At 38.7% G+C, this 12,272-nt stretch overlaps 1 protein-coding gene across 1 annotated transcript in view; it reads left to right on the top strand.

The window, feature by feature from the left end:
- LOC133516841 (tyrosine-protein kinase Btk) overlaps positions 1-12,272 on the top strand; it is a 67,989-nt gene that overhangs the window by 27,885 nt on the left and 27,832 nt on the right. The window contains exons 4-5 of the mRNA XM_061849835.1: positions 3,618-3,711; positions 6,625-6,807. Of these exons, the coding sequence (XP_061705819.1) occupies positions 3,618-3,711; positions 6,625-6,807 (277 nt within the window). The remainder of the gene's footprint in view (positions 1-3,617; positions 3,712-6,624; positions 6,808-12,272) is intronic.

Raw genomic sequence — 12,272 nt, 5'->3', positions numbered from 1 at the left:
TAAATCCAACTAGACTCATACAGTCCTCGAAAAATACTCATTAGATTCTACAGTATGAAGTACTTGTTCATAAAGGGTAGGTAAAATCAAACTAGCCCATGTAATGAATGTATTTTCGGATTTTATTTAGTAGCTCGCATGAAGTATTGTTTTATTTCCAATTCTCCCTCTAAAAATCAAGTAGGGTTTGTGCCAAAACTATCAAAATGTTATTAGTATGGCCGTGATAAGTAAGCTTTACAGACAAATAGACTTGGGCATTTAAATTATTGTAGCATGATATTTTTTGTCACTTTTTCGTTTGCGGTGGTTCACACTTTTCCCTAGCTTCGCTCATAAGCCTCGTCTTATAATTTTCTATTTTTAGATGTGAACGCTTATGTAGAACACGTCTAACGCTTCACATAAATTAGGTTGAGCATCAGGGAGCCCCGGCATCGTTAACGACGAAACGCTGATTCAACTGGATATTAATGAGCTTGTCGCCGTGACGGGTAATATGGCACGCCTTAAATCCAGACTTCGTTGTCTGTATACGTACTTAAGATTCGCATCACATATTGTGATTATACTTAGCTCTGTTTTGATATCTCAGGGGGCCTAGTCAAGATGACAGTCGTTGATAGAAAACGCTAATAATGAATAAATACATATTAGAGTACAAATTGACTAAGTCCCACTGACCCCACAGTAAGCTCAATCATCATTCGCTTGCCCTTATCTCATTCATTTGGGGTCGGCGCAGCATGTCCTTCCATATCTTTCTATCACCCGTCATCTCATCGTTCACTCGCGTTCGTTTCATGTCATCTCTCACACAATCCATCCACCGTTTCCTAGGTTTTCCTCTGCCGTTCCATCCCTCCACATTCATTCGTAATACCTTTCTCGTCACATGACTTTCATCCCTCCGCATCACATGCCCATACCACGCGATTCGGTCTTACTTTTTCTATTATGGGTGCAACTTTCAGACTTCCTCTTATATACTCATTCCTTATCCTATCCATTCTTGTCACACCACATATCCATCTTAACATTCTCATTTCCGCTACATGCAATCTCTTTTCATCCGTCACCTTTAGGGCCCACCACTCTGATCCATACATGACGACAGGTCTTATGATGGTTTTATAAATTTTACCCTTCATTCGGAGGGCTCAATAAGGCTTTATTATTTCCATGTTTGTTTAAAATTACAATTATTTAATTTTATTTCAGTTTTCAATTAGTATTAGGTACCTATTGCGATTCTTCCGTCCATAAATGATTAAACAAGTCCGCAGTAAGCTCGGTTTTCCATACAAACATAGTTGCGCTCTCATTTTAACACGACTAGCTAGATTACTCTGAAACTTTGTACTTACAATAGGACAAGGCCTGTAATTAGTTTATGTAGCTTCAGATACCATACTTAAAAAAATACAGCGAATTTCAGTTTTTGATACTACCTTGTTTTTCCTCTATTTCGTTTGTTTTATAAGCTGGAGCTTACTTACTTACTCCGTTGGCTCAGCGACCCAAAATGAGACTTGGCCTCCGACACAAGACAGCGCCACTTTTCTCGGTCCTATGCGACCTCTGGGCAATTGTAGACTCGAAGCTCGCGCAGATCCGCCTCCACCATGTCGCTCCAGCGATACCTAGGGCGTCCGATAGGACGTCCTCCTGCTAGGCGACCCAGGTACGCTGATAAGCTGGAGCTATATAAACTAATTACAGGCATAGATATACCTCATGTCATTGTATGTGCAAAGTTTCATTACAATCCAACCCGTAGTTTTAAAATGAGAACGAAACTCCGTTTGTATGGGAAGGTGAGATTCGGCCGAGCTTGCTGCGGACTTTTAATACACACAACCCTTCATAACTCATTTATTTAAAAAGGTTACCTCAAATGTTCGTTTTCGTAGGTAGGCACGCTTTTCACTAGTAGGTACTTCATTTTAAATTCATTTAAATTTATATTTTAAGCCGTGTCGGCTGAGTTGAAATTCGCTACACCCATCTGTACTGTAGTATCTGTCCGTCCCTAGGGTTTGAGCCAAATTTATAAAAAATTTGTTTTATTATAGCTTATAGCCGTGGTGATAAGTTAACGTAACAGATAGTCACCTGGCAACTGCTGACTATATATGACTATATATATATATATATATATCAAATTCCTGATAATGGTCGCCTTGCTTACCTAGCCACTATTTCTAATTAATTAATTTTATTTTGTTTCGAGAGTTTTATAAGTTTTATAACAATTAACCATTGAGATATAAGTAGGTAGCCCTCCATTATTGAATAACAGAACAGATAATTTTAGAGCAGCTCGCGTGCTGCTCGGCCTTAGTTCTTGCTCGAAAGTACGACTTGCTGGGATACTTTGGGTATCGGGCCCTATGCAGGGCTTTACATCCGGCCTACGCGAATGCAAGGCCGTGCATAGGGGCCCCGCTGTTTTCTTTTTATAACGGCTTTGCAGCAACTCGGCATATTTCAGGCGCCCGGACAGCCGTAGAGGAGCGCGTCCTTTGGCCTACTACGGGTTCAAAGCTGGTCATCATTAGGCATTAGCTGTAAGGTGCAATTTTTTATTTAAAATAATAAATAAATCATCCTTCCTTGCTTTTCACTAATATGTTTTTTTAACACAGTATCCTCTTTTGTTCGATTCCGAGCTCTGTTGTTTCCTGCAGCTTAGCCATGCACAAAAGTTTTGAGACACTCTGCACCTTCGGTTTTATGCTAAACTCTGCTCTTGGTTTTTGCGTAAGCCTAAAAATTATTTAAATTTGGTATCGTCATCAAGAAGAATTGACAGCATAATAACAAAAAATAATAATTGAACAATATTGTTACTGACTTACGAAACAAATACATTTTAAATAAAATGTGATAGTACGGGATCCGCGGAGTGCGAGTTCTACTTGAACTTGGCCGGTTCCGAGTGCCAAAATAGCATGGCCAGTGTCGGTGCGCGGGGCCTTTACTTAGCATATGCTTTTTCTGCTGTTCGGTTTATCCGCCACAGGTGAAACGTGTGTCGGAAGATCGGTAAATAAAGGTAACAAAATAAATCCGCGTAAGACCCGGTTATAAATATGATTTAATATAAAATCAAATACCGTTAAATAAAAATGTTTTTCCATTTCATAAGACGAGTAAACGAACTTAATTATTTCTGCTATTGACAGACGGGTTTCTTGTTAAACAAACCTACTTAGAAAACTTTATTCTTTAAAGCAAGAGTGAATAGGCTACTACTGTACCGATGAGCTCCATCTTAGCCCCTGTCTTCACTTTCCATCAGGTATGCCTAGGGCCAATCGCCGACCAGTTTATATTAAAAAAAAAATTTAGATCGCTCAATAAAATGCAATTTTTATCTCTAAAATCTCTGCTTGAAATACGTTATCGTATTTCATTTACACACGTTATTTCAGACTATTTTCAAGTAGGGAGTTAGCAGCAACGAATGATCTATACTACCTAGCTACGTTCATACCGGTCCCCGCTTTGAATTAGACGCGACGTTCGATATGCCCGTGTTCAGTCCCTTTTGTTAGACTCTGGACAGGTCCATGTGTGTTACCAGTATATGCACGTGTTGACATTGTGTGCAGGTGGGGTACACCGAGCGAGGCACCGACTATACCTTGTACCTCGTCGCCGGTAGCAACGCCGAGCGGGTGCAGTGGATTAACTCGATCAGATCAGGTAATGCAATGTTACTTTTCTACGAGCCAACGAATATGTTATAATATTAATTGTTAAATGATTAACTAAGTTAACCCTTAGTGACAACATACTTGCCAACACACTTAAAACAAAAACTCATATCTACAAGGATCACATCTTTTTAGGATATATGTGCTAGAAAGATTCTTATCATGAAAAAATCAATAACTGCTGAACGGGATGTTAGCCACAGCATAGGGAAATAATTAACGTACTCTAGGTTACTTAGCAGCGGTACTGATAAATCTCCTACTTGACTCTAGATGGCGATTACGAAAATATAGTGTGTCAAGCAAAATATGTCAGTAGCAATGTACAGCAAAGTGAAGTAGGGCAACACTCAAAAAGCAGTATTGCGTTAAGAAAAGCAGCAATGTACATAGAACCAAAAACATGTAACTACCATAACCTCAAATTTTACAAATATTTACGATCAATGACCGTGATTGTATATTGTAGGCACCTTGACTTTGCTTAAGTCCATGCACAAGCTTATTTAATATACCTATTGGTATTTAATGATGACAGCAGTAATTTCTCTTGAAATAGCTACGATTCAGAATGTAAAGAAACATGATGGCTGTCATTCTCTATCCATATTCCACAGATAAAACACAGATGACACGCGATTTGGGAATTATTCGAAAACAATGTTGCTAACCCGCGATTTTTCAAATTTGCCGCCTTTTGCTACTGACAAGATTTGCTTGACCGAGTATAATAAGCGTTTTGGTAAAAAAACCGATGTATGCAGTGAGCACTCTATGCTTACTTATTTCTCTATGGCCATAGATAGTGAATAATTTGAAGGAAAATAAAAGGGATATAGTGAAATAGGGACAAAACCCAGAAATATTTCCTTGAGGCTATTTTGGCGGGTTGTAAAGTTGTGTTTTGGTATAATTGTGTGATTTTCGGTATGGTAAGCAATAGTAAAGCATAAATAGAGTTGCGGTTGTCCTTTGAGCACGTCACTAGGTAATGGTAAACCTGAAGGCCTACCGCGAACCACGTTCGACGTGTTGTCTTTCTGTCGCACTCGTAAATTCGTACGTAAGCGTGACAGGGAGGCAACACGTCGAACGTGGTTCGCGGTGGTAGCCCTTCTGGTACGTCAATGCTTTATAGTTCCATATGTTCATCAACGGAACCTTTAATTAAACTCACTCATTCAGAACAGCGCCGCGACGCATTTTTTGATATTTAACAAATTGAACACATGATATCAGTGAAGAATAAGGATCAAAGTCAAATGGCGTTCGAATAGTTTTAATTATGTGTCGAAAGATGGCAGTAAATTTACGTCGCTACAAAGTTTTCTTTAACAATACACCTCTATTTCAAATTCTCTTTGTCTTTTTTTTTTAATACTACGTCGGTTGCAAACAAGCATACGACCTGCCTGATGGTAAGCAGTCTCCGTAGCCTATGTACGCCTGCAACTCCAGAGGAGTTACATGCGCGTTGCCGACCCTAAACCCCCCCTCCCCCTCGTTGAGCTCTGGCAACCTTACTCACCGGCAGGAACACAAGACTATGAGTAGGGTCTAGTGTTATTTGGCTACGGTTTTCTGTAAGGTGGAGGTACTTCCCCAGTTGGGCTCTGCTCTAGATCTGGAATGACATCCACTGGCTGTGCCCTACCACACAAAGCGAGATGAAATTCACAATGCCCATACCTCTCTTTTGGACGTAGTTTAAGGACGTACCCGGGTCCAAAAAGTTTGTCTATAGGTTTATACTTAAGAAACAGAATTGTAGGTATATATTTTAAAAATAAATGCTTCTGTCGCCTTGCAGAACTGCAGCCGATTCCAAAAATCCCAAATCCCAAGTAAAACGCGCTAAAGTAGAGGTTTTTATACCAAGGTTTTCTTTCTTTATTATTTATACACTACATTATTACATTTAACAATCTAATGAATAGTCACTAACAGTAATTTGTGTTACAGGTTTGTGGTCATGTTATTATTAGTATTTTAAAACCTCGTGTAAATGTGTGAGCGCCCCGCCGCGTGACGTCACTTCCTGTAGGGTTAGGGTTACTTGAAGGGGACGCTCTCATCAAATTGCTGAATAGCCAGGTATCTTACTATGCAATTCGCACCTCGGTGCTGGCAGTGAGTGTGCCGTTATTCATATTTTTTATAAACACTCGACTCTGGCACCTGTAGGAGGTGTGTCAATTTGTCTGGAATTAGCCAAGCCGATGATGGGAAGCAAGATAAGTGGGTACAGAAGAATATGAAAAATTTAAAAAATTGGAGTTGATTTTACTTTAAAGTTTAAGAGTATGAATACGTTTTACGCGGATGAAGTTGCACAAGCTATGTAGTATGTATTCATATGAAGCAAAATGTAGTATTGGTATCCAGAGGCCGTGGGTTCAAGTCTCACCCAAGACAGTAATTTTTCGACTTTTAAATTTATTCTAAGCTTAATAGCATCTTTCGCAGACGTTTCAGCTTGTTAAAAATTAATGTAGTATTGATGTTTCAAAAAAAAGGTGTTTTTTTAACCTTTTGTCATATTTTGCGCGATTAACATATATATTTATTTAGATAACATTTGGCACCAATCCCGAAATATAAATTTTGATCGATCAGATTTAGATGTTTTGAAAGGGAGAGCCAATTTTTTTTTCAGAGTTGGTTCCATAGTAAAAGTTGCTCAGTATGATGTATATGCTCACCCAGGAAATGAAATTTTGGGTAAGGGTTGAAAAAAACCCCGCATGTTTGGTCCCAAGCCCAACAGGCGCACCCTAAATTATTTGTCTACTATATATTAGCTTTAACTCTTTTCATCGCATCTACATTGTTCAAATGTGCTTTCTCTGTCTACTGACACAATAGGATTGCCGGCCTATTAATTAATGACGTGTTTCACCAGTGTGCATATCGAACGGCCGGGCGCGCGCGCGCTACCACCCGGCCGCGTGGTCGCGCAGCTGGTCGTGCTGCGACGCGGAGCGGCGGGCGGCGCCGGGCTGCGCGCTCGCCGCCGTCTGGGCGCCGGAGCCCGCACCCGACCTGCTGCAACACAAGGAGAACAGAAACACCAGTAACTTGCAACGTGAGTACCCTTTTCGTGTCCACGTTCTGCTCAAAGGTCCAGCGGTCTTCACAGTCCTGGCTGTCGCGTCCCTTAAACGCGGGAGCGCGGGATACGCTATAGTAATCGAAACCAAACTGAGAAGGTTCATATCACTAAAGTAAGGACGCTAAACACGAAGAATTTCGTACATTGACCCACCTGTTCCTATCTTTATCGCTCGCGCATAATTATATTGCAGACGCTGTCCCTCTCACACAGTGTAATTGACATTCCGTGTCGTAAACACATAGGTGCCTATTACTACCCGACCTCTATATCTACTTCGCCTGCAACCCTTCGTTTCCCGTCCTCTATAGTAATGTACTACCTATTAAAATAAAATAATAAATTATCATACAAAAATATTGCATTTAAAACTAGTCTATATTGCATGAAACCGTCTACCTTGAGTTGGTTTCCATTGACATGTATTTTCAAGTGACAACGCTACAGCCAATCACAGCGCCTCATTTTATAATAGACCAATCGTAGTTCGGGTGGTTTAAATTGACTAATCATGGTCAACGGAAGTTTCGTCGAAGAAAACAAGACCTCAACTTTGACGAGTTGCAATTGGTCCGTTATTATTATTGCGTGTTTTAATAGTGGGGCCACTTTTACGCTGATATTTTGTATGACGTTAGTCTTCTATGTTTTTTTCGTTCGCTGTCATAGATGTATTGGGAAGCTACAGTTAAAATATTTATTTCTTTGAAAAGTTCTCTTAATGATTTACGTGCTCTTAAGTTATATATAGAACGAATGGCTCTCTTTTGTAAGACAAATATAGTCTGTATGTCAGCTGCTTTGCCCCAAACCAGAATACCATATGAGATTACACTATGAAAATAACTATTATAGACAAGGCGAGCTGTCTCAATATTGGTCAATTGCCTGATTCTCCTAACAGCGTAAGCGGCCTAACTTAATTTGTTTGCTAGCGTTCTTATGTGAGGAGTGTCCCTTGGTTTTCTGTTCTGTGTCTTAAATACTTATTGAGCTAGCCTTATAAGCACGATAAGCCATTGTCTGCCCTTAATAATAATAACCTTTGTCGTATTACAATAATATTATGTCTTGTAACAATTTCATTACTTTTAACAATGTGCTAAAATCCAAGACAACCCTTATTTGATTTCAGTACACTGTTTTGTTTTTTAATCATATCTCTGTATTTAAATTACAATCGGTTTTAGTTATTAATACTCATCATTGGTCCATTTACTAACATTACATTAACGGCCTTTTAAATTGAATAGAAACCATATTAAAATATATATTACAGTACATATGGGGCTACTTTATAGCACTAGTGCGAGAAGTAGCATATTATGTTACTGTGTCGAACATTTAAAGGGCCATATGTACTGTAAAACGTTGTACGATACATGTGCGAATAGGTAATTCGCAACTCGTGTCGATTTAAAACACTCCCTTCGGTCGTGTTTTAATTTATCGCCACTCGTTTCGAATTTCCTATTTTTCGCACTTGTATCGTAATGTACTATTCTGGAAAGTATACAGGCATGACAAAAACCATGTTGTCCATATACTATGGGTAAAATGACACACCAAGCAAGGACATAATGGCATAGTAGAGTAGAGTAGAGAGCGTTTATTCGTGGCAAAATAAAATTCTAAGGGCATACTTGATATAAAATAATTGGTCTACTTTTAAACATTAGCACATGAAGCATGAGCCCAACGAGACGGAGTGACTAAGAACGAAATTAAAAGTCATTGCTATTTATATATGGACATTTGTCGTCATCCTCTGTATGAAATAGCCTATGGCGTTTTGTCCAGTGTATATGTACGAGTATGCCATTTTGCCTAAATCGATATCCTAAGTAAAAACAGAACAAAATCAGGATTTTGCAGGAGAGCGGTTCAAAGGTACAATGGAACGATTTGCTCTGGTGAAATGTCTTAGATTATTAAGTAAAATTCCATTAATGCAGGTATGCAGGTGCATTAATGGAATTTTGAATTTTATCGCAGTTATATACTCTTATATGATATAATGAATTAATGATATAAGAGTATATACTCTAGTATACGCGTATTTTTATAATTAAATTTGATTCAATGTAGAATTGTATATGACCTAATTATAACATTATTTAAATTTATCAAATAATTTATATTTTATTGTTATTATTAGTTTATTTACCACGTCGACCCAGTGAGTTGTATGTATCAGTATTATGTAACACTTTTGTTACCCTCCTCTGCGTTGACTGTACCGCGTACTGTGGTGCAAGTGACTTGCCTCAGAGTTGCATCCATATAAGTCACTTTATTTCCAACACTAATACGAATTATTTCAGCATCCAATTTCAATGGAAGGTAAATATTGGTATTTTAGTAATAAATATGTAAAAAACGCAAAATCATAAAATTTACACTTTCCTCAGTATACTTAGCAGGTATCGAAATGTAAACAAGACACATTTAAAATCATATTAAATTTAAATAACTGAATTCTAATAAAATTATTTTTAATTCAGATATTGGGCTGGCTCCAGTTTTAGTAAAAATAATCAAAAATTACTACACATAATTCTCATGTAAATTTAAGAAACCCATGTATAAAATAAACTTTTGTGGGCACCAAAAACGTTCACACTCATTACAATGTGACTGGGCTAATGCCGCTGGGCGTCTCTCAGAATTGTAAAAATAACAGCTGTGAGGTGGTGCCGTGCCGATAAACTCACGTACAGCCCGTTCATTTTGAAACAACCCTTATATGTCATTTTGTCCGTATTTAGCATTTTTTTTTATACTACGTCGGTGGAAAACAAGCGTACGACCCGCCTGATGGTAAGCAGTCTGCGTAGCCTATGGACGCCTGCAACTCCAGAAGTGCTACATGCGCATTGCCAGCCCTAACACTCCGCACCCTCGTTGAGCATTCATTGACGCAGGAAACGAGACTACGTCGATTTAAAATTAAGGCATTCTGAGATTCAGGCATTTTGACTCTATTCTATTTTGAGATCGAAAATTTTTGGTAAATGGGTTTCAACGAAATTAAGCCGTAGTGAAACCAAAGCGGACAGTATAATGTATAGATACATAACATTATTCATGTGCTCTGTAGTGACTATAGTAGTTACAGCTATCCTAGATTCTGTTCAGTCATGTCAATGCCGCGCGTTCAGTCTGTGTAGGCTAAGTTCTCAGCAACACGAGTAATCCGTGATAAGCTGCTTGGGGTGTCTTGCATTGGTTGCTTGCTTAGTTGCTTACCAGTTCTTTGTGCCGCCAGTACGTATTTACCTACGTGTTAGTCCCGACACTCAAAGTAGCATTGGCGAGAAAGCATAGCTGAAATACTTACATTTCCATCATTTATAGACCTTCTGACCTCTTATCCTGGTAAGGCCCACCATACAAACCTTGTTGTACAGTAAATCGGGACGAACTTTGTTAAAACAATAGAAATGTTTATTAAAGACTCTAATTCGATTGAAACGTACATTGTAATGCACATTATGCCTTACGAGGTTATTAAAACTCACGATATCTGTAAATACTCGTATAACATAATTACGCATAACATATTTTTCTAAAGCAAATCAGTAATCTCATTTCTCTCAAAAAAAAAAGTTCGTTTTAAGTCTTAAGCCTAGCTATTGTACCTATATGTAAAAATTCTGTTATCACCTACGGGAGAGCGGTGTCTCTTGACACAAGTGTCATGTACGCTTAAAAAGAGGCACCAGCCCAGTCAAAATCACGTTTGTTTGTGCTAACTCAATAAACATTTTATTTTATTATTATTTTATTATTTTTATTTTGGAAAAACCTTCATTTTCATTGAGATCAATCAAATGATGATATAGAAAATGTCGACATTAATGCTATTAAAAGATTTAAAAATGTTTTTTGTGTTACAACCGGGAATTCAAAAGGGAAAACATGAAACGGGAAAACGGTAATGAGGATTCTATTCAACGTTATTTGGAGTAATAGGATTAATAATTTTATTGGTTGGCTTTATGTCGATGAGTTCTTTGCTTCAAATCAAGAGCTCCTCCTCTCTCTTCATGTATTATGTATGTTACTGTAAATGTTATTTTGAGGTTACCCTTTGGACCCGGGTACGTCCTTAAACTACGTCCAAAAGAGAGGTATGGGCATTGTAAATGTCATCTGGCTTTGTGTGGTAGGGCACAGCCAGTGGATGTCATTCCAGATCTGGAGCAGAGCCCAACTGGGGAAGTACCTCCACCTTACAGAAAACAGCAGCCAAATAACACTAGACCCTACTCATAGTGTTGTGTTCCTGCCGGTGAGTAAGGTTGCCAGAGCTCATCGAGGGGGGGCGGGTTTAGGGTCGGCAACGCGCATGTAACTCCTCTGGAGTTGCAGGCGTACATAGGCTACGGAGACTGCTTACCTTCAGGCGGGCCGTATGCTTGTTTGCCACCGACGTAGTATAAAAAAAAAGGTTGTGCAATAAAGAGGATTTGTATTTGTAAAAGCCCGGTGTTTTTTTTAAACTGCGTTAACATTTCGGTATTGCTAAGTGCATATAAGGAAACTAAATGGCATAGCTAATTTTTATTTTCGCAAAAAGTTAATAATAGCATTAATGTAACACGGACATTATACTTAAATCTACCAAACAATTGAAAACTACGACATATAAATGACATTTTCGAATATAGATCGTCCGAGATAGTACTTGCGTTTAGTAGCAAATCTATAAACTCACCTAACCTAACCAATATGTAAACAGGCCCTACGGCAAGTGTACACACTCGTAGGGACTTTACCAGATAAAAATAGATCATTGATTATCTCCAAAATGGAGTTATATGGATACCGGTTTCTACGAGAAAGTTACTTAATTTAAGCTCAGAGATGCACCCTTGAAATTAACGGACTTTTAAAAAAAACACCGTGTATAACAAAATGTAATTTAAGCAACATTGTTATCTCTTAAAGTCGTCATCTTGATCGTTTGATTGTTGCATCCATAGAGACAGTTGCATTGTCGATAAAATTTATTTTGCACCCAAGGCAAACTAGTATCCGTGATCAGTGATCACGTACTTCCTTCCCTGTTGTGGGGTCCAATGGCTTGTAATACTTTATCAGGTTAGTTGTCTAAATTGCCCATCTGACAAGGAAAACATTGCACACAATTATTTATTGGTGATGTGTCTGTAGACCTCGTAGAAGGCTGTATACCATACGCTATATAGTCTGTAATATGTTATAGAGACTACTAGCCAGTCGATTAGTTGATGATGACGTATGATGACGTACGTACGTTATCTAATCCGTCTCTTTCTATCTAGTTGAGTGTAAACAAGTGAAAGCGAGACCGAGCGCCGCCTGCGCCCGCGTCGAATGGTGAATGTAGGCCGCGACCATCTTTGAAGCCTCGCTGCGTAGCTTCGACGAATATAAAGCCTCGTCTCTATTTG

The sequence above is a fragment of the Cydia pomonella genome, chromosome 4, assembly GCF_033807575.1.
Source record: "Cydia pomonella isolate Wapato2018A chromosome 4, ilCydPomo1, whole genome shotgun sequence".
NCBI classification, from domain to species: Eukaryota; Metazoa; Arthropoda; class Insecta; order Lepidoptera; family Tortricidae; genus Cydia; species Cydia pomonella.
Note: the sequence above shows the minus strand (reverse complement) of the source record. Positions and strands in the feature narration are given on the sequence as shown.